At 44.5% G+C, this 27,997-nt stretch overlaps 2 protein-coding genes and 1 long non-coding RNA gene across 6 annotated transcripts; 1 reads left to right on the forward strand and 2 right to left on the reverse strand.

The window, feature by feature from the left end:
• Positions 1–1,441: 1,441 nt before the first annotated feature.
• Positions 1,442–12,601, reverse strand: LOC134634578 (zinc finger and BTB domain-containing protein 14-like). 4 transcript variants are annotated; one of them, XM_063483860.1, is made up of 10 exons: positions 12,105–12,601; positions 9,073–9,261; positions 4,964–5,134; positions 4,595–4,690; positions 4,377–4,520; positions 4,065–4,309; positions 3,904–3,989; positions 3,684–3,823; positions 3,503–3,598; positions 1,442–1,886 (listed from the first exon to the last, which is right to left on the reverse strand). In XM_063483860.1, exons 1-10 carry the CDS (start codon positions 12,483–12,485, stop codon positions 1,746–1,748), a joined length of 1,689 nt encoding a protein of 562 aa, XP_063339930.1. In that variant the 5' UTR covers positions 12,486–12,601; the 3' UTR covers positions 1,442–1,745. The 4 variants fall into 4 exon arrangements, with proteins under 4 accessions (XP_063339930.1, XP_063339932.1, XP_063339933.1 ...); XM_063483862.1 differs by lacking the exon at positions 12,105–12,601 and adding an exon at positions 11,920–12,046; XM_063483863.1 differs by lacking the exon at positions 12,105–12,601 and adding an exon at positions 11,373–11,913.
• A 103-nt stretch (positions 12,602–12,704) lies between these two features.
• Positions 12,705–21,456, forward strand: LOC134634581 (uncharacterized). The gene is made up of 3 exons (XR_010094847.1): positions 12,705–12,804; positions 13,710–13,833; positions 21,270–21,456. It is a non-coding gene; the product is annotated as an uncharacterized LOC134634581 (long non-coding RNA).
• Positions 14,357–27,991, reverse strand: LOC134634580 (guanine nucleotide-binding protein G(olf) subunit alpha-like). Its single transcript, XM_063483864.1, has 12 exons — positions 27,610–27,991; positions 27,101–27,173; positions 25,993–26,047; positions 25,739–25,858; positions 23,962–24,059; positions 22,116–22,170; positions 21,967–22,040; positions 20,540–20,598; positions 20,341–20,461; positions 20,100–20,230; positions 14,933–15,000; positions 14,357–14,856 (listed from the first exon to the last, which is right to left on the reverse strand). The coding sequence occupies exons 1-12, from the start codon at positions 27,758–27,760 to the stop codon at positions 14,710–14,712; spliced, it is 1,152 nt and encodes a 383-aa protein (XP_063339934.1). The 5' UTR covers positions 27,761–27,991; the 3' UTR covers positions 14,357–14,709.
• Between the last annotated feature and the right edge of the window lie 6 nt (positions 27,992–27,997).

A 27,997-nucleotide genomic window follows, 5' to 3' on the forward strand; every position in this document is an offset into this window, starting at 1 on the left:
AGCCCTTACCTTCGTCCCCCCTAACAGTGCCACGCTGGATGTCTGCCATGTTGAAACCAGTTGCAGAAGATGGACTACAAAGCACACATCTGATTTCGCTAGGTGTTCTGACCCCATTGTTTCATGGTGGTCATATAAACAAGAACAGTCTCCTTTACAAAGACTAAGGTCAGATTTACTAATGTCTGTAGCAGCTGAAAGCATTTCTCCATCATCAGTTATCCCAGCAGATTTGTACTGAAGGGAAAAACTAATTCTAAAGACTGCAATACCACAAAAGGCATTACTATTCACTGAGCCTTAATGTTGAGCTCATGCAGCAACCGTTCAACAGGAAGTAGCAGTCCAGCTGTGAGTTTAACCGCCCGTTTTTGACTACTTTTGATTTGACCTCTATATTTCAACTTTAAAAACTGTTTATCTTGCCTTGATTGGTATCATTATTTTCAGCACAACCTCAAATATCTGAAATTGGAGTTATTTTTTCATTTTGACATACTGGATTAGCACAATTGATCTAAATTCAGACAAAAAATGTAAAATCCGAGTAGAAAAAAAAGTTATTTTTTACTGTAAAAACCTTAAACATGTTTAACAAATCATTTTCATAACTTGAAATGCAAATAGAAATTGTATATTTCTAAAAAATTATGCACAAGTTTTGCAAACTACAAAGTTATATGGTACTATTTACCTAAAAATGCAGCCAAGGCCTCAGGCGTGTTTCATATAACCATTTAAATCTATTTACAGAACAATCAGGTGTGCTGCATCAAATAAGGAGGCACACAAATTATCTGTGCCAGTCCAAAAAAAATCGTTTCTGTCCACTATAGGACAGAGCAGAACAGCACAGGGATAAAGCTGCAGGTCTGACAGCAGGAGGTGCATCAGTCCAGTTTTCCATGTGGACACAGTGTTTACACTGGAATGTGCCTTTGGTGGCTTTTGGAGCAAATGTGACATTCAGCAGTGTAACTGACACACAATACAAAACAACTACACAACACACTAACTACAGCCTCCAAACACGCTAAACGTCACTAATGTCTCACATATGAAAACTCGCTCTCTCTTTCTTTTGCTCGCCCGCTTTCTCTCGCCGGTGTCACTACTAAAACTGCCCCCTCTCCCTAAACAACCAAGTGCCACATGTTGCCATATCATATTTTGATTGGTTGACATGGTACATTTGTTTTGGGGTTAGGGTCATACTGTTTTGTTCAGAAAAAAACATTGCATGTATTTTTTATCATAACTCTGGTTTTACGTGGCCCATCGACACAATTTAAAAACTGGTATATAGTTTGAAGTCCGCACTTTCGACCCAATTTGAAATGGAGACTCTGGGTCGCTGCATCTTGTTGTGTTGTCTTAAATTGGTCATGTGACCAATGATGAAGAACCTTTTTGGGCTAAGAACCTTAGGAGAACATGTCGATAAGGTTGAATCTTTATTTAAACTGTTCTCTCTCTCATTGCTCATGAAACTGAGCAGAAGTGTTTATAATTTACACAGTTTATAAATTTATGCTCCAAACTGAAAAGACAAACACGCCAGGTTACAAATCACACATGTAGCCAGAGGGAGGTCACATGACAACATGTGAGTCACATGACGGCTCAGTTTATCTTACACTTGGTTCACGTGCATCAACTCGACGCAGGAAAAAAGGCTCCTAGCAAACAGAGCCAAAGTTCAAAGTTTGTGTGAAAGCAGAAAAGGTTAAAGGGCTGTCCAGATGTTAGGAGCAGCTGATGGAGTCCAGATGTTGCTCCTCAGCAGCCATGGCAGCAGCCTGCAGTGTCTCAGTGTCGCTCTGCAAAGGATTCAGCTGCTTCCTCTCACTGTGCATGTTGTTCTCATGACGCTTCAGATCTGACGCCTGAAATGACAGAAGGACAGTGAACGCACCACAACACAAACGTACCGGCACTACGGACACTGTGTAATACTACAGTATGTGATACTGTGCATAATATTACACATACTTAGTGCAGTACTGTATATACTGTGTGTAGTACTTGTGTTGACATGCAGATGTTGATGTAATGATAGAGCTGACCAGCAGGGGGCACTGTATTTAAGAAAGCTGATGAATGGCAACAGTGGAGCACCTAAAAGAAGACTGGTCTGTGGTGCTGCATAGTAATAAAATGTTTGGAGAGGAAGCTCACAATGCAAAAGAGGATGCTGTGTTATTTTTAACTAGGACTACGAAGACCACACAGTACTGTGTATATACTGAGTGTAGTACTGTATGTACTTAGTGCAGTATTGTATATATACTATGTGTAGTACTGCATATACTGATTGCAGTACTGTATACATGGTATAATATGTACTAGGGGTGGGTTTTGATTATTGATTTATCGTTTAAAATCGATTCATTAAAATCCTGAATCGATTTTTAAATATTAATTTATTTTGCCCAAAATGCCAGAATCTCAGTTTAAACCTCACAAAACTTCAACAACCACCAAACAGCTCAAACAGTAAATGAGAGCAGGAACACGGATTCTGCACAGAGACGTAAACACAAAGCTTGGACCCGCCGACGGATCAGAATCAGAGAGACGTCGCCTTCCTCACCCGACGGCACGGACACGGTCGGAGCTGAAAGCCGACAGCTCGCTGATTCTGATGTTTCGGCGGGTCCAAGCTTTGTGTTTGCGCTCGATTCAGAAGCTGCAGGTTTTTATCTCTCCAAACAATACTGACTGAACCAGCAGCAAAAGAAGATCCAAACTACGCTTCACATAAACATCGTCATGAATTCACTCCGACTTTTACTGTTTTGCTTCCACCACGATAAAATCACACTTCATGCACAGCTCTCTCTCTCTCTCTGTACTTCAAGAACAGTTTCCCGTCTAAAAATCTGTTTTCTGCATTATTCCCTTGCTTGTTACGCACAAGTCTACTGTTGTTTACAGCGCTGTCGGCCGCTGTTTCTTCCTTTTACTGACTTCCGAAAAGAAAGCCTCATTTCTGCTGTTCAATACTGAACAAATTTAAACTTTTTAAAATTATGCAAAACTGCAAAACTCTCAGCTGTGTCTCTAAAACCTCTATAACTTTGCTTCACTTCAGCAGCATCAGGTCATGTTCATGTGTTGATTAAAGAAAAATCGCTTTCATGTTTTTCTGTGTTTTATCTTCAGCTACTTCGACACAAAGGCCTCTGCTGTGATGCTCACACCTTTGATAAAGTCTCGCAAGTGTCAGCTTTCTTTTTATAGAAATAAAAATATGGAAATTTACTGATACGTGATCAGAATTATAATATTTCTGACTGTCTGAGGCAAAATTTACCCGATTCAAATCGAATCGAATCGTGGATCGAACTGATTCTAGAAATCAGTGACGATGCCCAGCCCTAATATGTACTGTATATATACTGTGTAGTACTCTATATACTGTGTGTAGTACTGTCTATATATACCATATGTAGTACTCTATATACTCAGTACAGTACTGTATATACACTGAGTGCAGTACCTTGGCGAAGGCCTTGGTGCAGGACGGACAGACGAACGGTTTCTCTCCTCTGTGTCTCCTCTCGTGATCCTTCAGGTGAGACTTGTGTTTAAAAGCCTGCAGGCAGACAGGTGAGAGCCAGACTGGTTACAATGGTGACAGGAAAGATGGGGCGCACAGGTGAGAGGACAGGCGAGTTCACCTTTTCGCACATCTGGCAGGCGAAGGGCCGCTCGTTGCTGTGAACTCGTTCGTGTTTCTTCAGGTCCGGAGCGCGAATGAACGATTTCCCACACACGTCACACCTGTAGGGTTTGAAACCTGCGTGGATCTTCAGGTGTTCTGAACAGACAGGTGAGGGTTAGGGTGACCTCGGGGAGCATAGAAGTAAGAAGCAGGCAAGCGTACGTGGGTGTGGTTACCTTTCAGGTGAGCGTGGGTGGTGAAAGCTTTGGTGCAAATGTCACAGGCGAACGGACGCTCGGCCGAGTGAAGCTTCTCGTGCTTCCTGAGCAGAGACGGACAGATGTGTGCTTCACCTGAGGCTTCAAGGTCGATTTTCATCACTGAGGTGTGTACTTACCTGAGTCTGCTCTCATCCAAGAAAGTCTTCCCACACACCTGGCAGGCGAGCTGCTCGCGGTGTCCGTACAGCAGGTATTCGAACTTCATGTCGGCAGTCGCCGTCGACCAGCCTGGCGGCTGCTCGTCCTTCACTTCCCCTATGCTGTCCGCGAAGGTCAGCGTCTGTGTGGCGTGATGCTCCGCTCCAAGCTCTTTAGGCTCCGCCTCCATCTCCGTCACCACATCCTGGTCGTAGCAGGTTACCTGGATGGACGATGTGTCAGTGACAGTGGTCGTGGATACAGGAATACTCAGGTGCAAGTATGCGTACCTTGTGCACATCCTCATTGGTCAGTTCCTTTAGGATCGCCTCTTGCACATGCAGCGCTGCACTGGGAGACTTCTCCAGCTCCGGATTGGCCGAGGGCTCCACAAGGTCATCTGTGGTGGACGTGTCATCGTGCTCGCCGAGCACCTACACACGACAGTAATCAGATTACAAAGTTCAAGGTCTGACAGTTAACTGGTAAACAATGGGTTAATCCGTACCTCCGAGTCGGCGGCGAGCTGAGCCTCAGGCGGCAGCGCCATCTTTACGATGTCATAGGGAAACTTCTCCTTGTCCTCCGACGACACATCTCGCTTCTGAGGACACACCCACCAACACCTGTTACCTGTGTGTGTCACCAGCTTGTGTGTTACATCCATTTGTATGCTAGCTGCATGTGCATTACCTGTGTACACGCTTCACTTGTATCTGTGTTACCTGTCTGTGTGTCGCCTGTGTGTGTTACCTGTCTGCACGCTTCACCTGTGTGTGTTACCTGTCTGCACGCTTGACCTCTGTGTGTGTTACCTGTCTGCACGCTTGACCTCTGTGTGTGTTACCTGTCTGCACGCTTCACCTGTGTGTGTTACCTGAGAGCAGAGTTTGTCAAGGAAGCGGATGCCGAGGATCTGGCCTGATGACATCATCAGGTTGACGTCCTTCTTCTTCACAGAGATCTTCGCCGTGTACATGTAGTTCAGGACTTCCTCAAAGATGTCAGAGCGGATGAAGTCAATCTCAATCACTGATGAGTTGTCCACCTGAGAAGACACGCACATACAGGTGAGACATCTCACCAGAACACACTCGGGAACCCCTGGAGGCCACGAAGTGAACTGCAGTCACCACGTTAGCAGATCGGCGGACTTTCGCTGAGTCGGCTCACCTCTTCTTTCAGGTGAGGAGGTTACTTTGCTAGATTCAATTAAATTCAACTCAATTCCATTTTATTCATATAAGACCAAATCAGAAGATTACGTTTCAGGGGTTTTATATTGTAAGGTACAACAATACAATAAATAAACCCCAACAATCACAGGAGCCCTGTTGAGCAAGCACTGGGTAAGACTGGAGAAGGGAAAACTCCTTTTTGATTGGAAGAACCAGGCTCAGGGAGAAGCAGCCATCTGCCATGACCGGCTGAGTTTGGGAGTTGTTACGACATCCTGATAATAATGAATTACAGCAGTCCAACCTACAAGTAATAAAAGCATGAACTAGTTTTTCAAGAAGACTCTCCATTTACATGAACAAAGTCTATATATATATATATATATATATATATATCGATATATATAGATATAGATATACACACACACACACACACACACACATATATATATATATATATACATACATATATTTACATGCACAAATTGGAGTCTGTTAGATAGATATGATACAAACCACTGCAGTGCAGTACCTGTAATACCTACAGCGTGTTCTAATCACTCTAATAGGATATTATGGTTAACAGTATTGAACGCTGCACTGAGGTCTAGCAGGACAAGCACAGAGATGAGTCCACTGTCAGAGGCCATAAGAAGATCATTTGTAACCTTCACTAAATCTCATCATCGTCCTCTGTGGCCCCTCTGTCATGGGGTGTACCACAGGGATCTATTCTTGGGCCACTGCTGTTTTCATTGTATCTCCTGCCACTGGGTGCGATCTTTCGTAAACACAATGTTTCATTTCATCTATATGCTGATGATTGCCAGCTCTATTTTCCTTTCAGTCATTCTGATAGCTCCCCAATTAGACTCCTGCTTGATTGCCTTAGTGATGTTAAGTCATGGATGGCTCAAAATTTTTTAAATTTTAATGAACGTAAAACAGAAGCAATTGTGTTTGGCCCGAATCGTTCCTCTGATATCCCTGATGTTGACCTTGCTGCTCTGACCCCTCACCTGAAGAGCTCGATTACCAATCTTGGGTTAAAAATCGACTCTGCACTTACCTTTGATGGCCACGTGAATGGGGTGGTGAAATCGTCATTCTATCACCTCAGGCGTCTGTCGAAGGTTAAACCTTTTCTTTCAAGGCGTGACTTGGAGACTATTATCCACGCTTTTATAACCTCACGCTTGGATTATTGTAACTCCCTTTTAATAGGGGTTGGACTGGGCACTCTGAAACGCCTGCAACTAGTACAGAATGCTGCGGCACGGTTTTTATCTGGTAAAAGGAAATTTGAGCACATTACTCCGGTCCTGGCCTCCCTGCACTGGCTTCCAATTGAATTTAGGATTCATTTTAAAGTTCTTTTATTGGTTTTTAAATCTTTAAATGGTCTGGCACCTGCATATATGTCTGATTTGCTGAAGCCCTATGTCCCCACTCGTTCGCTCCGGTCAGCTGAGCAGCTGTTGCTCTCAGTCCCCAAATCACGGCTGAAACTGAGAGGAGACCGAGCGTTCTCTATTGTGGCTCCTAAGCTTTGGAATAATCTTCCTCTTCACATTAGGCGATCGACATCAGTGCTGGTTTTTAAATCTAGATTGAAAACGCATTTTTATTCACTAGCTTTTGACTCAGTGGTTGACTGACTTGTATTTACTTATATTTTATTGTTTTCGCTATGTTTATTATTTTATCGTATTTATTATTCTTATGGTATCTATTATGTTTCTATTGTTCAGCACTTTGGTCAGCCTTGTGTGTTTTTAAAGTGCTATATAAATAAACGATGATGATGAAAGCTGTTTCTGTGCTGTGATGAGCTCTGAAACCTGACTGAAACTCTTCAAATAAGCCATTCCTCTGCAGATGATCTGTTAGCTGTTTGACAACTACTCTTTCAAGGATGTTTGATATGAAAGGAAGGTTGGAGATTGGCCTATAATTAGCTAAGACAGCTGGGTCTAGAGATGCTTTTTAAGTAAAGGTTTAACTACAGCCAGCTTGAAGGCCTGTGGTACATAGCTGATTATTAGAGATAGGTTGATCATATTTAAGATTGAAGCATTAATTAATGGCAGGACTTCTTTGAGCAGTTTTGTAGGAATGGGGTCTAAAAGACACGTTGATGGTTTGGAGTAGAGCTGGGCGATATGACCCAAAATTCATATCTCGATATTTTTTAGCTGGATGGCGATATAAGATATATATCTCGATATTTTTTTAAAGCAATAAAGTAAGAACAAAAAGAGTTCTTAGTTAAAGCTGTGTCCCAGGTGTCACACAGGCACTTTTATTAACATACAGCATAGATGTACATGAAAAAAACTACTCAAAAATAAATTATGAGCATTTATTAAATAATGATGCTCTATAAATAAAAGAAAACTATGTTGTTTTGTGCATAACAAAGAGCTCACAATTGAGGAGTCAAAATGTAAACTAACAGACGCTGAGCATAATAACAAGCAGCTGCTCTGTTCCCAACTTCTACTGCGTGACTGACAGCCTGGAGTTTGAAATCCGCTTCGTAACCATGTCTCTGAACAGGTGCCATTTATGGTCCTTATACACACACAATACGGTAATATTACGTTGAAGCACAGTACGTATTACTCCGCGAGGCTCCTCGGTAGCCGTAATGCTCCGACAATCCGTCAAGCAGTGCAGCTCCCTAGCTTACCAAAGTCGAACTAAAACATTTTTTGACAGATTGCTGAGCGCTGTGTACCACATAAAATCGGTTCGCGGTCATCAAGCACAACCAGAATTCATACAAAAGGCGCGGTCAACTTTTGAGAAAATGAAAGGATTTCAGGCCGTGCAGTTAGGCGTTAACGTGGCTAGCTCGTTAACACGTTGACACCGTCCAGCCCCACGCACGGGGCGATGCGCAGTAACTTGTTAACGGAGATTTGCCGTGTCCATCTTGTCGCTGCCTGCAGGTGAAGCGATGGGGGAGGAGGGGGAGTTGTGTTCAGTGAAGGAGAGGTGAGGTCGAGTAACGCTGCGTAAAGATAAAAGTGGACGAAAGAGAGGCAAATTTGCAGCTCCGCAACTATAATTATAACGTAACATAGACTATATCGATATAAAGGATATTGTCACATCTTATATCTCGTATAAAAATATATCGATATTTTTAAAAAACTCGATATATCGCCCAGCACTAGTTTGGAGGAAGTAATTATTGAAGTTAACTCAGAAAGATCAATTGGAGAAAAAGAGTCTAACTTAACATCAATGGTACTGAAAGTAGCTGTAGATAATATTACATCTGTGGGATGATTATTAGTAATTTTTTCTCTAATGATTAAAATTTTATTTGTGAAGAAGTTCATGAAGTCATTACTAGTTAACGTTAAAGGGATGGTTGGCTCAACAGAGCTCTGACTTTTTGTCAGCCTGGCTACAGTGCTGAAGAGAAACCTGGGGTTGTTCTTATTTTCTTCAATCAGTGATGAATAGTAAGATGTTCTGGCTTTGCGGAGGGCTTTCTTATAAAGCAGCAAACTATTTCTCCAGGCTAAATGATGATCTTCTACATTGAAATGATGAAATGAAATGTGTTGTAGATTTAAATGTTAATAAGATGTTGCTGACGGGGACCTCGGTGTCACCTTGCACAGTCGGCCTTCACCAGGTAAACTGTATTTATTGTATGATTGTACTCTTTACCTTATTATCTAAATTGCCTGAGGCAACTGTTGTTGGCACTATACTAATGAAACTGAAAAAATCTGTACAACACTTTGTGTTCGAAGTACTCATTAAGTACATAGATGTATTTTTGAGGTACCTCGTGTTTTTTGAAGAGCTTTTTAAAGTAGTTGGAGCAGGCGGCGAGGACGCAGCGGTGAGCACGGAACTTGACGTCTTCGACGACCACGGCAATGTCGCAGTGCTCGCCCTCCAGCCGCTGCTCGTTCAGCAGCTTCAAGAAGATGCTCTTATGTTCGTCGTCCACGTACTTCACCGTTTCCGCCATCTGAGAACAGGTACAGGTCACGTGATCAGGTTCACGGCACTCTGGTCTGGTCAGGTGGTAATGATACTTACAGCTAGGATTATCCCCCAGGACTGAAACCACCTGACCAATCAAAATGTGTGACATCATCAACACCTGTTTTTACAGTACAGTCACGTGAGGTTCTCCTCGTGCCTCTGATCTATCCCTTCCCCATCCTCCGACCTCAGGCATGAATGTCAGAGGAGCTCCAGGACACCGTTTCTACCTTCAGCTATGAACGAGGCGATGCCCAGCTCCTGCATGAACCAGGTGTTGATGGTAGCTAACGACACTAGCCAGGAACAACTTTAATTTCACAATTAATCTTATGACATCTGTAGCTGTTCGCATGAGGTCACAGCTGATCACGTGATACGTCACATGACACTGAACACAGATGACATCAGCTCTGACATTACAACAGTGTAAATGGAGTTGCAGTACACAGCTGGATGGTTTCTGTTACCATAGCAACCTGGTCACCTGTTACTGTTCGGTCTGTTTAACTGCATCATGCTGTTTGTGGTAAATGTTCTGGTTCTTATGTATATACAACGCGCCTCTGTCAGCCAATCACACTCATTCACACTCTAATGGAGAAACAAGGTGCAGACTGCAGCAGCCAGAGATCGGACCGCCGACCTTCCAATCAGCAGACCTGACCTGCTCCAACCCTTATACATAAACTTCCTGTATTATTTCAAATTAAAAGCCTTTCACTGCAAATGTGTGACCAGGCTTTTATTGTCAGGCTCACCTGCTCCTCTGACAGGTCATGTGATTCATGTGTCACATGTTCACAGACCTCCTCCGACTCACGATGCTGTTTTAAAGATTTCCCTTCAGATTGTTTGGATTCTTAAAAAACAGTCGTTGTTTGAGCTCGCACCATCAGCGTGATGATGATTCATCTTTGTACTTCCTGTCACATTAACCACCACTAACTGTTCATGATGTCACTTCCTGTCAGCTCACTGAACAGAGTCCATTTTGCTAGTGAAAGTTCTTCACGGAGAGACGTGACCCGAAAGTATCTGTGTGGCGGCCATAATCAGAGCTGTCCCACATACTAAGGAAAGGAGCTTCAGTGCGTCCTTAAGCAGAGGAGACACCGGAGCACAGTCCTAATCTTTCATGAAAACATCGATGTAATAATCGGCGTGGAGCAGATCACGTGTTCATCATAACTGCATTTTCCATTTCATCCGTAACCTGCTGACATATTTACAGTTTTTATCAGCAGCTGTTAAACTCACAACTGAACATCACACAGCTAGAATAAAACTACTTCCCGTTGAGTCGTCGCTGTGTGAAGAACGCTGCATGAGCTCAACACTATGATCTACATGAACTGATCAGCGTGTGCTTAGAGGATTTAACAGTCTTCAGGACTCATGCTTCATGTCAGCTGGGATCAGTGATGATGGAGGAATGTTACTGCAAATCCCAAACAGGGTGGAGGAAAGGAGTTCCACAGCAGGAAAATATAAGAACGTGAGATTTCATCTTGTGCTATGTAAGGTAACTTATTCTAATCTCCTAACAATCACTTCTTTACAAAGAAAAAGCAGCCAGCTCTGTTTTCAGCAGAGCAAATTAGTGGCTCAATATTCCCGGCAGTTCAGACACATGAGCTGAGGCTCAGTGTGCTTTGGATACAAGACAGAACTCTGAGGATCAGGACAGGTCGTTCCACCTGTGTGAACAGCTGATGTACATCATTCCCTGTACAACTCATCCACTTAACACACTGTATACTGCAATAGCTACACCCTTTTGCACAAGCTCTTCTTTCTTATTCAGATATATATCTATATATATATAGATAGACACAATATATATCTATATATATATATTTCTTACTTCTTGTATTGTCTGTCTTTGTTACTGTTTGTACTGGAGCACTGTAACCAAAATAATTTCTCCAGGGATTAATAAAGTATTCTGATCTACCCACGAACAGTCTGAGGACGGAGGTTTAGCTCGGGACGATTCCACACTCGCTCTCAGGAAAGGAAACAAGGCTAGGACATAGGAGGTGCTAAGGCTGAGGTCAAAGGTGAAACACTTTTCAACAGCTTTATTTCAACCTGCTGTAATCCGGGAAGTCTGAGCAGAACTGCAGCCAATCGGCTTAACAGACACCACGTGATCAATGTTCGATCAGCAGATCAATACGCTGATAATAATCAATGCTGTCGTTGATCCAGCTGTCACGTGCTGCTGTAATACCAGACTCAGGTAAACGCGCGCAGTACATGTAGCTCGTATACCGCGGACACGCGCATGGAACGCGTGCACGCTGCGAGTCGAGCTGAGGAGACGAGAGCAAGCTAGCTGTTAGCATGTAGCCGTTAATATCGATCGTTGATCGTAGCGGTCCGGTACAGCCCGGCCGCGGGCTAGCCTGTCCCGGTACCGGGCCCCGACCGGCGGTCCAACCCGGGATGAAGCCAGCCAATTCCGGTCTGAACGGCGCTCGGTGAGGATCGGGAAAAGTCGCGTGGCCGTTAGTCGGATCACCGGTACTTCCGCCCTCTGTCCGGTACCGGTGCGTGAGCGGGCCCCGGTCAGTGCGCGTGAAATGGCGGGCAGGACGGAGAGAAGATGGAGTTTCTCGCTAACCCGCGCGCTCACCGGCTCGCGGGCCACCGCTCCGCCGTCCCCGGGACCGACACGCAGGCACGCGAGCAGCCACGGCGCCGCGGCCTCGGCCACACGGAGCTCGAGCGGCCATGAACGGCTCGAGAGCGCGCAGCATCCCCGCGGAAACGGCGGCCGCGGCGGGACCAGGGGCGCGCGGGTCCGGGAGCGGGTCTTACCGTGACACGAGACCGGGGGCGTCCGTCGGGGGAAGGGGTCGGCTCCGGCGGGCGGGGGAGGGGGGTCGCGACACTTTGTCCTCCTGTTGTTGTTGTTGTGACGGTGACGAGCTTTGCGCCAGCACGCTCACTCTGCGGAGGCACGCAGGCAGCGCGCCAAACCCCTGTGGGAGACGCGCATGCGCAGTGCAGTTGTTGTGGACAGGCCTCCGAACGCGCCCGTTTACAGTCCCCCAGAATGTGTGTGCGTGTGCGCGCGTTGGAAGCAGTGCAGTCACGTGACCACAGAGGAGTCTCTGAACGGCTCGTGCTGTACGGAGCGATGTTGCGTTCACATGAAGGGGGCCTCCGCCAGGCGCGCAGGAGAGCGCCCTCTAGCATCAGAGACTGGAGGTGAAAGCCAGTGTTGGAAAAACACAGACAGGCTGCAGACGGCAAACATTTGATGTCCCATTGTCGTGAACGCCACTATCGTTCTATTTTCACCCTTTTATCAGACAGATACAGATTTTATTTGTCACATACACAGTACAACACATAGTGAACATGTGGTGAAACGCTTGTGTCCTGAACTGCAGACAGGCTGCAGACATAGCCGCGCCATAATAACAGAGAAGAAGAAATCTGACAGATGTGCTCACCTGTTACTGGAGTTGGTGAAGGAGGCACAGAGCCTGTCTGTACCTGTCTGAATTTACAGGTGAAATAAAAATGTAATACTCTTCAGAATAAAAGCTCTTTTTTCTTTTATTTTTAAACATCACTGGCATCACATACAGGTCATATGAGTTATTCTCTGACTCACTGGAGGACAGCAGACAGTGACAGGTCATGTCGGTCTGTCCACTTACTTTTGACTAGTGCAGAAGATCCTCTAACTGGTGCACCTGTAGAAAATGTGACCACAGACCCTTCTGACCTGCCCCCCATGTTAGAAACATCTGTACAGGAAGTGGATTGTTTCAAGTCGATTGAACATTAATACACGATGAACAGTAACCATGGTAACAGCTGTTAAAGGTATATTATATTCAGTCCACAACCCAGTGTAAAAACCAACTGTTTACATGAAGATTACTCAGATTACTGAGAATACTCCGAGCACACAGTCTTCAGGTGTTTTCACACCTATGGTGCTTAGCCCATTTAAGTCAGACTCGCGTTTGTTTTCCCATCACTGGGTTCATTTATGGCGTTCACGTGATCTGACCTTATCCTACGTGAAACTTTACAAAGCCATCAGCTGACTCGGACCACAGGAAATGTTTAATGTGAGAATGTTTAATCAGAGAATTTAACAGCTTCACCATCAGGGGGCAGTGTTGTGTGCTTACTTGTGAAGGTATAAACCAGCTGATAAAGTACCTGTCCTGAGGTCAAGTGGCGCTGTTACAGGAAGAAGGTTCAAAGATATCTCTGTTCTCCCACAGCCCAAACTATGGGATAGCACAGGTGTGTCTGTGTGCCCTGTGATGGGCAGGTGACACACTCAGGTACACATGCCTCTCACCTGGTGGCAGTCAGAATCCAGACACGCGTACGTGATTCTGCAGCTGAGCTCAGTTATCTCATCCTCTCACAGTTTGTTTTGTTTTGTTTTTTCAGTAAAGACTGAGGATAAACGGGATCACTTTAATGCTTCGTACCTGCTCTGGTGATCAGAATCCTCAAGCCGGCAGAGTCACCTGCACCTGTTCATCTGGCCAGTTTGTGGCATTAAAGCCAGCAGGTATGATACTGCCAGCCACTCTCTAACTCTTTTAATGACAGAGTAGTAGCTCTGTGTCTCTGTGCCCTTTATTTAGATGCACTGTCATCAGAAGATGATGAAAAAAAAAAAAATCAGAATTTTATTTGGATCAAACCATAAAGATATGTTATAGTTGTTCAGGAGCAGAAAGCTGAACAATCTGGTATCACATCAAAGTCCCCAGTGGATGTTTCTCTGCGTGCTGTTGCTTCTCAAAGGGTGAAAACATTCTCAGAAACACCAAGTGTGACAAAGTCTGGTGTTCAAAATCAACAACGTGAAGCTCTTAAAATTTAAAGAGGTTTTTTAAAGGTGGTAGAAAAATCCCTGAACTTTAATTTGGAAGTCAGATTTGAAGAGTGAGTCGCTTCCTGTCACATTATATTCCATCTGTTGTGGACATGAATCTTGAGTCTATAGGTTACCGTGGCGTAGCGGAGCCAGGACACACCTGGTAACCTGCAGGTAAACATTTAACTCTCTGAATAACAAATAAAAACATTTGAACAACTTCAGAATAAAGACTGACCTTTGACCCCGAGTTCACAGGTAAACAAAGGCGTTTAATTATTCAAATGGATCAGCCAATCAGGGCAAAGATAACACAAAAAACATGTAAAAATAGATTTCCAGACTCCACCTCCTCCCACATGACACATTGCTGCCATGCCAAAAATTCTGACCATAATGCCCTGCAGGACATAAAGCACATGGAACACACAGCTAATAAGATTCTGTCCTAATCAATAATCACTAATAAATATCACATACGCTATGAGCATTTATCGGCTATCTGCATCGATTACTTATCGGCTTCTTCAGAGTGGCCGGGGCCAGGCGGCGCCCAGCAGTCAATCAGAGCAGTTCGTACTGCCGCAGGTGCATCCGCTGGATGATGTCACGGCAGTCGTTGAAGACACGGCGGATGTTCTCGGTGTCAACGGCACAGGTGAAGTGAGGGTAGCAGTAATGTTTGCCGTCACCGCTCGCCGTACTGATCCTCTGAAACGGGAGTCGCATGTTAGTCTGAACACACCATCGTGTGATAGCGTGATGTCAAGACGGGAAGCGATTTTACCAGAAACTCATCTCTGATGAAGAACTTGGCCCTCATCACTTTGGGGTCTTCATCAGTGTCTGGAACAGCTGAAACAAGTGTGCATGGTCAAGAGGTGTGTTCACGTGCCCGAGGCGCACTCACGTGTTGGTGGGACAGATTTCCATTTGTGTTTATTCAAAAAAGTCTCAAGATTAAAAGTCCCAACCAACAATGACAGCATTACAGGCGTAAGCTACACATATATACACACACACACACACACACACACACACACACACACACACACACACAGAGGGAAAAAAAAGAAAAATCACAAAATGTACAGACTTCAGTCTGTATAGGAATTTCTTTCACTTATGTATTAATCACATTATTTTATTGTAATGCCTTGGTGCCACTGGATTTTAACATGTCTGACACCCATACTGTAAGACAAATGGTGGGGGTCTAGTTAGGAAGTTGGGGGAGGCAGACCACTTCACAGGAAGAGTCTTTTGTCTCTGCAAGGACTCTGGGAAGGTGTGAAACAGCTGTGTACTGCCTTTTGTTCATGGAGAAAGTATTTAACTGAGAGACACACTACTCTCAGTGAGACTCTGCTGACCTGCCCCGCGTCATGCAGGCTCTCCATCAAGCTTGGTTGTCTGTCTTTGTGTGTCTGGATTAAAGAATGTTAGCTACCGCTCACCGCTCGTCTGCAGGCTTTATTTAAGTGGAAAAAACTTCCACAACAGAATGGCGCTGTGAGCAGGGTGGTCCGTGTGGTCGCTGAACAACGCTTCCGTGTACGGGCTGATCACCCCTGAGGGAAAAGGTACCTTTGTCCTACCAGCTGTTGAAGCAAAGGAAATGGAGGAGTCACGGAGCCGTGTGTTTCAGCCACCACCGAGACCATCAACTTTGAGGGGACTCCTGCAGATGGGTGAGTTGTAGCTAACTTGTATACAGTCATGGAGAGTTTTTTGTCTGGCCGAGGGGGGGAACGCTGGCCGACTCCGGAGTTCGAGTCTCCGGAGGGAAAATCCTGGCGGTTTGAGACCCCAGGCTTGTGATTGGGTACGGTCCATCACAAGGACATTGGTTCGAGTGCGCTGTTGGGGAGAAGCCGGCCCAGACCTGTGTTCGGTCCAAGTACGTCACAGGGACAGCGACTCGGGTACACTGTCGGGAAAATCCTGGTGGTTTGAGACCCCAGGCTTGTGTTGGGAACGGCTCATCACAAGGACAGTGGTTTGAACACGCAGTTGGGGAGAAGCCGGCCCAGACCTGTGTTCGGTCCAAGTACGCCACAGGAACGGCGGTTCGGGTACACTGTCGGGGACCATTTCTGCGTACTACAGTGCGCAGAGTGGCGGTGTTCGTTCCTTGGTCCGTAGAAGGCAAGGGACCTCATGGGGGACGCCTCGTGTAGTAATGGGAAACTGGATCCAGTAAAGCGGCAGGCCTTCCACCAGGCGGCCAGAGACAAAACTCAAAGTGTGACTGTATGGTAAGAACTGAGTAAATGTGTGGTGGGTAAGATTGCAGAGAATGGATGTGTGGGAAAAGTTGTTGTGTGTGGAAAAAAACAGAAAAATGGGGTTCAAAATGCTAAAATGGGGAACAAAACAAGGAAAAAAAAAAAAAAAGAGAGGAGTGTAGACATGTGTGTAAAAGTTGTTTCTAACTAGCAGGAGAGGGTGGTACTGCAGACCACCAGCTCCCCTAGTTTTGACACGCAAGAAATTTCTTTTTAGCAGAATTGTTGATGAAAATAAGCAAAAATAGAAAGAGGGTTTGGTGTTTTTCAATGTAGAACTACAATCTCTCTGGGTTTTTAAGAAAGGGGAGTTCAGAACCAGAGAGGGGAGACGTGTTTTCTTTAAGCAGTGATAAGAATGATCAAAATGTCTCAGTGTGTCACTTGCAGGTGAAGAGCAGACCCGGATCAATTTTCCACGTTCAGCAGTCGGAAGAAAATTATAGGTCAACACCATTAGAAACACTCAAGCTAAGTTCTGGCTGAATTGCTTTACAGCTTAACTTCCATGTGTTTGTCACCCTGAGAACACAAGCTCCAAGAATCTCTCCCTGAAGACAAGAAATGCAGTTCCAGTACAACGAGATGGATCTCAAGAGCTCACAGCAGTTTTCCTGAGCAGTGAAGAAAAGGTCCAGCAGCAGCTGTGCAAGACAGCGACAGCAAGGAGAAAAATGGCATCATCATGACTGGATGGATGGATGTGCATTTCCAACGAGCTGCAACTTCACTGTGTGTACATGGACCTTTGAAAAGACTGCCTGAGTTGGACATTTGCCACTTTTGGAGCAAAATGGCAAGATGAGACAGTGGAAAACACAGGACAAAGCTGAAAGACAACTGACTCTCACTGGACTGCTGCAAGAGGGGAGAGATGAGATGAGACCACAGTGGAAGGAGCAGGGGAGAACATGGCTGTTTTAGTGTGGGAACTGAAACTTGGGTTTAGGAAACTGGGAAGAAAAAACGACTGCCTTGCGTGGAGAATTGAAAAGTGTCTGGAGCACCGCAAAGAGGAGAGGTACACAAAAATTACACAAACAGAAAATGCATTAATCCTACTAACACAAACACACATGCAATGAAGCTCATGAAGACCAAATAGCATTTTAAGCATGCATTGCTGTTACCATCATCTTGTCCGGTTCACTTAGTGGGTTAAGAAGTGATACATAGACTAGTGAACTAGTATTATTTTGGGGAAGGATGATTGAATTATTGCAGGGGTGAACAGAATGCTGCAGGGGGGTCAGATGAGTGGAGACCAATAGGCTATTGAGTTTCTGGTTTCTGATGTGTGGGGGAGGTCTTATCATAACACACATCTGGGTACATGGGGGAAAACAAAACTCATTATCTAATGGAATATTGCTGTGTGAGGTGTGTGACTGCTGGATGAAAGTTTTGGGGATTCACCGATGCATTTTCCTTTGGTACCACTTCGAAACTGCCAATTAGTTTTGTTTTGATCTATAATTCTAAGAGAGTATGCTTAGACAACTTCTAAAAAGAGGCCTTCATATTTTTTTGATTTTAACAGTGCACTGAGATTTTTGTTTGGCAATTTTCTTTTTTCAAGCAGGCCTGCAATATCGGGATCGAAAGCGCTACACAACATGTTGAACAATCGCAAGTGAGTTTCTCCAAAAAATTTAAATGGGCTCGGGAGAAAGCCACTTATTTGGGACAATCAGAAAACAAGTCCCTGCCAAAAAGGATTCCGCGAGGTAATCCAGTCTAAATTCTTTTTCTTTTTTTGAAATGACGTCATTGCTGGCAGTAGAAACTTATTGCGTCACGAGAGGTTCTACTGTCAGCAAATAAAAGGGGACTGACTGGACTGACAAAAGCTTTGACTGACTTGACACCAGTATGCAAGATTGCACCTCCACCTTGACCTGACAAAAGGGTGGATGTTTCTTTTTACAGGAGCAGAAAGATGACAGCAACAGGCTGCATGACCTTTGGGGCATGCAGACTTAACCTTTAATCGCCACTTCCTGTGTCTTTGTGAATTTATCAGCGGTGTGTTATTCATGACCTTGTATTGTTTACAGTGCAGAGGTCACTGTGGGAAAGTGTGCATACAGATGCGCTGCGCTAACACCAACATCTATTTTTCCACAGCAGAGGGCTAATCATATGATCTAATCACATGATTTACAGCAGGACACACCACTGGCTAATGTTTTCTTACGACAGGGCCTGGAGTGAAGCTACTCCAGGGGAGAATCCCTGGGAATTTTTAAGAGACAATGCACAACTTCATTGTGCATGTCTAATTGTGCTAAGCTGACATAGGGCAAAAGAGGGTTTTCCGTGGAAGCTTTCATTTTTAAATTGCAGAGACCGTGACATGAGGGATATGGAAGGATTGACGCAGATAACCGGGAGAGAACGCTTCAACAGGACCAGTGAGAAGCAGGGACCATCTGCAAGACAGCAGACAAACGACAGTGGGCTGCACCACTGGGCTTCCAAAAGATTGTCACGAGGAGACTTTGAACAGCAAAATCTTAAAATAAAATGAAAAGTTTCTACGTTGACGTTGAGGAAGACAACTAAGGTGTACGACGTGCTCTGCCTTAAATCTACAGCCGCGTTGGAACAGAAATCGAGGGATGGAGAGAGCATGCCAAGCTCCAAAGGTGACAGCACAGAGGGAGATCAGCGTTGGAATTACAACTCTGTCAATGGCACAGACACCAGGAGCCATGATCGGGAACTGAGAATGACCATCTAATGCTTTTTCACTTTGCCATGCAAAGTACTTTGACACTCTGGAAAAGACCTTTCCTCTGTATCATTGTTGTTGCCATTAGCATGTGAGAGCTTAGATTGGGGGGAAGTTTAAAGATGAACAAAGGGTGGTGGGAGACCAGTGAAGTTAGGATACACAGTGTGAAACTCCTTTAAGTGTAAAATAATGTTGATGTGATATACAGAATGTCGGGAAAGAAATTCTGGTTTTAATGTGATTCCTGATTTGAGAATCAAAGGGTGGGATTGTATAGGAATTTCTTTCACTTATGTATTAATCACATTATTTTATTGTAATGCCTTGGTGCCACTGGATTTTAACATGTCTGACACCCATACTGTAAGACAAATGGTGGGGGTCTAGTTAGGAAGTTGGGGGAGGCAGACCACTTCACAGGAAGAGTCTTTTGTCTCTGCAAGGACTCTGGGAAGGTGTGAAACAGCTGTGTACTGCCTTTTGTTCATGGAGAAAGTATTTAACTGAGAGACACACTACTCTCAGTGAGACTCTGCTGACCTGCCCCGCGTCATGCAGGCTCTCCATCAAGCTTGGTTGTCTGTCTTTGTGTGTCTGGATTAAAGAATGTTAGCTACCGCTCACCGCTCGTCTGCAGGCTTTATTTAAGTGGAAAAAACTTCCACAACAAGTCACAATAAGCCTTCAGTACCTTAGTTAAAGCAATGGTCCAAGGCCAGAAACAAAGGTAATAATACTCAGGAAAAACATTTGCATCCTGAATTAACTGCATTCAACTCATTTAAAATGGCCTTAAATTCAATCAAACCCTAAGTTTCCTGCACATTCTGCAGCTTATTCTAGGAGGAAGGAGCAGCAAGTTTGAAATTCAGTGCAAACCTTTGAGACAAATAGAGGACATTAACTTTGCGCACTCTTTGGATATTTACCATCAGCAGGAAGCTGGTAGTTGTTATATTCTGGGAAATAATCCTCCAGCTTCGACTTTCCAGCCAGAATCTTCTCAGCAAGAACATCCTGTTTGTTCAGGAAGAGGATCACTGAAATAGTCTTCAGGAACCTACGGCCAATCAGAGAACAGGACAGTCAACTACAAGTACTCAGTTGGTAGGGAGGGTTAAAGGCAGCCAATCAGAGAGTAATTAGAGCAACTTCAGCCAGTCAGAGAACCTGTTGGTCCAGATAGATCTGAAGAGGTCCAGAGATTCTCGCAGCCGATTGGTGGAGTTGTCCTCGCGGATCACCATGTTGTAGCTGCTGCTCGCTGCCACAAAGATGATGGCGGTCACATCTGGACGCAAGTGCACACACACATCAAACTCCCTGCTGCTTTCAGGCTCAATCGATAAAGAATCGTTTTTTTCCTCACCGTTGAAGCACTGAATCCACTTCCTGCGTTCGTCCCGCTGTCCTCCTACATCAAACATGCTGACACACACAAACACGGTTAGAGCTGTCTGTCAGCAGCAGTGTTGGGAAGGTTACTTTAAAAACTTATTCCACTACAGACTACATGCCCCAAAATGTAGTTTGTAACTTATTCTGTTACATTACTCAGAGTAACGCATTTTGAATAGTACATGAATGAACTATTGCTGTGTGATTTATTACTATTACTGAAGGTTACTCTCCATACCAATACCAACTCTATGTTTAAATCTTAATATAAATGAGTAACAGTAGGTGGACATTAGGTAAGGCTGCACTTTTTGCAGCGATCTCGTATAGAAAACTATTCCACGCGTGTTTAAAACAGGTCCGCAGCTCCGAACCGTAGTAAAGGGACCTCTGGCTAATACGTCGGGTTCATGTGGGGCCTGGGACACTCTACCTATTGCCCTCATATTAAAAAAAATTTTGAACAATAATTTCAAAAAATTTTAAGATTAGGCTTAAAACTTTCCTTTTTGCTAAAACATGTATAGTATTTAGGGCTGGACCAGGTGAACCTGAAATCCTCCCTTAGTTATGCTGCAGAAGGTGTAGGCTGCTGGGGGATTCCCATGATGCACTGGGTGTTTCTTCTTCACCCACTATGTGTTAATAGACCTCTCTGCATTGAATCATACCTGTTATTAATCTCTGTCTCTCTTCCACAGCATGTCTTTATCCTGTCTTCCTTCTCTCACACCAACCAATCACAGCAGATGGCCCCGCCCCTCCCTGAGCCTGGTTCTGCCAGAGGTTTCTTCCTGTTAAGAGTTTTTCCTTCCCACTGTCGCCAAAGGGTTCGTTGTTGGGTTTTTCCTCTGTATTTTCTATGTATTATTTTAGGCTCTACCTTACAATATAAAGCGCCTTGAGGTGACTGTTGTTGTGATTTGGTGCTGTATAAATAAAATTGAATTGAAAAATATTTCTTCACCTCATTATGTGGGCTGCAAGTAGAGGTGACATGGGCCGCGAGATTGAGCCACAGGCATTAGAGCCTCTTAATGCGTGTTTTGTTTGGGTTTCCACTGGTGTGGAATTACCAAAAATAGAGAGACCATAGCCTAATATATGAAACAGGAAAAAACCGCTGTGTAATCCATTTATTTCAACAAACTGTATTCTGAATACCACCTTTTAAACGGTAACTGTAATGGAATAGAGTTACTCATATTTTGTATTTTAATACGTAACGCCGGTACATGTATTCCATTACTCCCCAACACTGGACAGCAGTGCATTGTGGGTGATCCGGTTATTCATCGGTGATCTACAATCAGGTTCTCTGATGGGGCTTACGGTTTTCTTTAGGAACAGGAAGTAATTTCCTGTCCGAGAAACTGTTCTGCAGGTCGTTCCACTCACTGGAAGTTGACTTTGTCCACCTGAAACCTGGTTTCAAAAATCCCAGAAGTCAGAACTCTGCAGCGCAGCAGGTCCTGCAGGAGGAGAACAGCGAGTCAGCAACAGGTGAGTCATGCTGGGTGCTGCTGTCTGATTGGCTGGTTCGTTACCTGGTCGGTGGGTGAGTAATCGGGCCTCCGGACGGAGTCCAGCCGATTCAGGAAGCTGAAACACAGGATGAGATGATGATGATTAGAAGCTGTACAGCAGTGTTGTGATTGGTCCACTGAGATTGCAGAGTGTGTGCTGGTTTGTATGTCTTTATGAGGACAGAGTGCTACATCGCTCTGCATCCTCTGTTCTCTTTGCAGTGGCAGTGCAGTAGCACTCAGCTGTGGCCTATGTTTGATTGTCAACTGACTACACCTGCCAATGGGATGCCTGAGAATCTTTGGGTTACCAAATGATACAGCTAACTTCTTTTGTAATTTAACCTCTTAAGCCCCAAGGGGGTTTCTGAGCTTCCTGCTCGAAAATGCAATGCCTAAATTAAATTGATTATTTCTCTGCAATTACAAACTCTGTCCTTACAATCTTGGTATCAAAATGAAGCTAACACTTGGGACATTTAATCAGAGGTGTAAATATTAAAGCAGATATTACTCTGTCAAAGTTACTGAGACTGGAACACAGAAAAAGTAAGTAGATTTTATTCTCGCCTAATTTTTTTTTGTAATTTTTAGCATATAACCCTTTTAAAAATATGCCTCAGATCATATTTGGTTCCAGAAATCCAGTAACCAACAAATAAGCATAATCTGTGCAAAGATTTGTGTTTCTAAAGTAAAACAGTGAAAAACTACAGCCCTGTCAATACATGAATATCCAGACGTTGTACAAAAATGTCCAATTTTGGCACACAATTGGACACCATGCCAGTTAATTTTTTTAGGTATTAAAGAGCAGAAATTAATAAATTTTATTAACAGGCCTAAAAATGCTTTTTTTAAAAAATATATTTTTGAAGAATTAACCACACATTTACATGGTAATGGCCCTTTTCTGCCGTGCGCATAGAGCGCTTCATTGGCCTCTGGCCCTTTAAACTCTGAGGGGCTGTAACTTTGGTTTCTTTTGGTCAATTTGCATGATTGACACCTCTTTTTAATCGTTTTAGCCAATAGATTCAAAGTAACGATGCCACGTTCACGTCACTTCAACCAATCAGACGTTGTAATGCCAAAACCCACGTGTGTCCAAATTTACTGCATGTGACGTCTGTCCAGTCACGTGTCTGTAGGTGGGTCTAAAATGGAGGTTGTTGACGGAAGATGGCTCTGATGCACCTAGGTAGGCATGGTAAATAACAGCAATCATGTGGTTACCGGCTACCGGCGAAAATAACGGAGGAAATCGGGACGGTAAGCCAATTTCTGTGTTAGCGCATTTGCGCCGCTGTGTGTTTTTGTGGTCTTCTTTTGCGGCTAATTCAGTGAATTCTGGTCTGATCGTGGTGAAACTTGGTGTGTGGAGTCAGTGATAGCTCTGGGAGCTAACCAGCCTATTTTTAACCGCTTACATGAAGTCTGAAGAATTTCTGGTTCGGTTTTGTGTGTTTAGCGGACTTCTGCGCATTTACGTAACTGCTCGTTTAATCGCGGCTTGTTTTCGGTGTGTTTGGTGGTTGTAGAAATGGTTTATATGACATTTTAGCTGAGATTCTGAGGTTTCTGTGGATACCACACATGTCTGGATTTATATTTCTCAACCGGCGTTATAACCGATTAAACGTGATCTCCTCCTTTTTGCCCCCAATGCCGGGGGCGTGGGGCTTAAGAGGTTAAAGTCAAACCCATGCTTCTTGAAGCTCTGGTCTCAGTCTCCACATTTATGCTTTTGAACCAAGATGTAACAAGAGTGAGGGTCAGAAGCGGTATCTGTGCTGAGGTGTGCCAGTGCCCTGGGTGTAATGAAGGCCCTCACAAAGACTGGAACATGTGAATGTGAGTGTCTTACTACTGAGCGCAGTCAATCAGCTGATATTCATTGGCACGCTCAAAGCACGCCTTCACACCGTCGTCCTCCCACAGCTTCTGAGCATGCTCAAAGAACTCCTGAAAGATCAAAAGTTTAGCTTTGAAGTTTCCTGTCGAAGCATGATTGTGAATCCCATCAGCATATCTGCAGGGAAAAAAAAGGGGCATAGACAACGAGGAAGAGACGGCACACTTTTTGGAGATGTTTTTTCCTCACATCATCTGACTGACTGGATGACTTCATATCAGAAGTGAGGAAAAGCAAAGTCAAATGTGATGGAGACCGTAACGTGGAGATTTATTTTTCCTGTGGACATGCTGATAGATGTTAGCATGATTGTGTTTCAGTAGGAAACATGTTTGTGCTGTGTAATAACCTGTGATGCTGTAAACTGTTTGGTTGTGTTAGCATAAAGTAGCACTGATCGCTGATCATCTGCTTTGCCGAGCTGATTGGCTCGATACACCTGGTGTTGCAGGGAAAAGCTGGAGTGTCGGACTCCAGCTGGTCGGTCTGGTGACTCAAACAGGCTCTCCACCTCCACACTCCTCGTATATAATGTGCTTTACAAACACCAACCTCACAGCTAACAGCTGTTTCAGTGCAGCACTTCCTGCTACAGACAGACAGTAAAGAGGACAGTCTTTCCTGGTTTAACATGAACTCACTGCTGCAGCACTAAAGTGATCCCATCACACTGAAACCTTGATCCAGTTTGGGACACAAAGGCAGTTTTTCATTCATTTTCATGTATTTGCCATTCAAACCTAGGCTTCTTGTCTGTGCAGTAGAACGTCACAGCTCTGTAACCCTCCGGTCACACTGGTATGTCAGTGGGCAGATGCTGTTAAACATGAACTCACAGGTAGTTGATTTTATCATTTAAAAATCCTGTGGTGCTGACTGAAGGCTGGCTGAACAGACCTCGTGTTGCTGGATATTACAGTAGCGTCCACACCTACTGACGAGGAGCTGTGATTGCCACAGTTTAATACTTTCAGGGCAGCTGACACGTTGGCAGGGCGATGTCGGCTGACTGGACAGCAGTGACTGTGCCGTGAAGCGTGTGAGAGTGAAGCAACGCAGGAAGACATTTGTTTTGAGTCTCCGAGTCCTCCGAGACTCCGCTGTTTGGATAATGAGGCCTCAGGTGACTCCCTGAGGTAGGTGTGTGCGCGCGGCTGAGGTGAAGCCGTTACATCATATCATTAACATCATTAAAACAAACAAGATTTAAAGCAGGTCTCCTGGTGCTGCTTTAAAGGTGCAGCTCACCTGTAAACAGGTAAGTCTTCTCTTAGCTGCTGACGACTGCAGACAGCTGAGCTGCCTGTATGTGTGTCACACCTTGGTCTCACCTGTCCCTGCAGGAAGTGCTGACCATTGGTCATGAGGTGGCAATACGGACGTGTTGGAATAACTTCATTTATATTTCTGTGATGGCTGGAAACTTAAACACAAACTGATCTTTACACAGAGTGGTGAAGAAAATCATTTTGACAACTTCACACAACAATCACACCCCAGTGATGTCACCCACTTCAAATCCACCAGCGTCAACCTTTAAAACAAAAAATAAACACCTTTAACAACTCCTTTCTTCCAGCCAGTCAAACGTTCACACGCCACACGACCTCCGACCGTCATGTGATGCGTCTGATTTCCTGCAGGACTGAAAGAAACTAGCCTGTTTCTGCTCGCTGCGCCAGCTTTACAGGTAAGCAGCCTCACCTGTGTGTGTGTGTGTGTGTGTTACCTCGGTGTATTCAAAGTCAGACAGAGGACCGATGCTCCTGATGTAGTCCGCTCTGAACTGGTTACCAGGGTTACCCAGGGGAATGGGCGGAGCCAGAATAGTCATAGCTGACACAATTGTCTAACAGACACAAACACACACACAGATTTGCTCCAGCTGTCCGTCACCACCTGTGATTAACCTCCACCTGGACATTGTTTTTCAAATGTTTGAACCAATTACTGAGGTTCTGTGTTTGCCGTCATGTCACCCACCACGATGGCGTCCTTCACGTTCTTCCTGATGTCCTGAACCTTTTGCTGCTTCTCCCTGAAAGACCAACATGAAAAGTGGCTCAGGTAAAAGATCCTGATGCCTCAAGAGTCTGAACATGTTCAGCTGCAGTTTGTTTAGTCCTCAGTCTCCATCTACACCAGGGGTGTCGAACTCCAGGCCTCGAGGGCCGGTGTCCTGCAGGTTTTAGATGTTTCCTTGATCCAACACAGCTGATTCAAATGGCTAAATTACCTCCTCAACATGTCTTGAAGTTCTCCAGAGGCCTGGTAATGAATTAATCATTTCATTCAGGTGTGTTGACCCAGGGTGAGATCTAAAACCTGCAGGACACCGGCCCTCGAGGCCTGGAGTTTGACACCCCTGATCTACACCCAGCCTCTTGTCATTAAAGCTACACTCCACAAGATAAACCTTTATTCCAATTCAAGAAAGTGCATGAAGTTTTCACAGCCGACCTTCATGTGCTTTGTGGTGTGGAAACAGCATTTGACCACATTCCACAGGGTGTCCTGTGTCCTGCTGAGGGTGCATCAGTAGTGTAGGGTTAACTGTGGATTATCCAGTCCCTGTAACATATGTTTGCCTTACTAGCTATGTTCTATGTCCTATTCATTCTTGGTGGGCTCTGCCAGACTCGCCTTTTGTCAATCTGTTCATAACCTTAATGGATAGAACTTCGTGGCGTATCCAAGTGATGGAGGATCTACTTTGATCACCTCTCTGCACTTTGTGGATTATGTGATTCTTTTAGCACAGGGTGCTTTGGTAAAGCAGTGGGAATGAGAAATCCAACCTCTGATTCTCAGACAGAAAAGGGTGCAGTGTCTACTGCACATGAGGGGCAGAGTGCCTAAAAGTCACACACGCACTACTGACTCAATAACAGCAGAGTTTCAATCTAGCCTGGCATTAACATCAGCACAAAGACTGAGCCAGAAGCTTCATGGCGTAGGTTTCCATGAGCCAACACCTACTGGTTATGTGATCTGGATGGCCGACTATTTTTCTCCATAGAGTGTAGTTTAATACACTGATGTATGCATGCGTGTACGAGTGTGTATGTGCTAATGGCTTTAATAAACTCACTCAGCATTAAAGCCGTCCACATGAAGAATCCTCATCTGTTTGACAATGGTGCTTTTACCCGATTCTCCTGCACCTACAGACAGATGGACAGATGCTATCCTTACAGTCAACATGGTCTTCATCACACATAATATTCAGAAAGCTGAGCCAGGTTTTTAGTAGATAAAATGAGTGGTTGCTTTTTTCTTGCTATATCACCTACTGGTGTAAACGCATGGAGTCTCATAGCTTTCATGGGTGACGAGCTCAAGAGCTAAAGTCTGATTAGAGATATCAAGTATTGTCATAATTTATTGTTGGGTAACTAAATGTTGTGAGTTTGGCTAAAGTTCAAAATATTATTTAAGCTTTGTCAGAGGACCCAAAGTCTAGTCACATGATGGTGCTACTGTGACAGATTCTGAAAGCCTAATATGGCCTTATTGTGCCCCACATTTGGAACCACTTTTTAAAGTTAATTCTGAAATTGCTAAAACAAAAATAAACTGAAAGAGACGGCGGCATCTCACCCAGCAGTAAGAGTCTGTGTGTAGCTTTGTACGTCTGTCGCTCCCTCTGCAGCTGCTTCTCGATCTTCTTATTTGCTTCTCTCTTTGCCTTTTCATCCAGTCGTTCTTCATCCGTTTTGCCGCCCAGACAGCCCATCTCAACTGGAACCATAGAAACCAGTAAGAACCTGACAGAGACCCACCACACAGCGCATCTTTGTTTTTTTAATGCGTGTAAAATTCTTGAGCCATCCCTCAGTTTTTTTTATAGCTCGACTTCCTTGTGACTTTTAAAGTGCTCTTGAGCAGTTGTTTTTCAGGCTCCTTTAAAGTTCTTCTTTGACTGCTTTTCACTCATGTTTTTGGCTGTTGGCTGTCAACCTGGCACATCGTAGCAGGGCCGGCGTAA

Source organism: Pelmatolapia mariae, linkage group LG9, assembly GCF_036321145.2.
Source record: "Pelmatolapia mariae isolate MD_Pm_ZW linkage group LG9, Pm_UMD_F_2, whole genome shotgun sequence".
Lineage (NCBI taxonomy): Eukaryota > Metazoa > Chordata > Actinopteri > Cichliformes > Cichlidae > Pelmatolapia > Pelmatolapia mariae.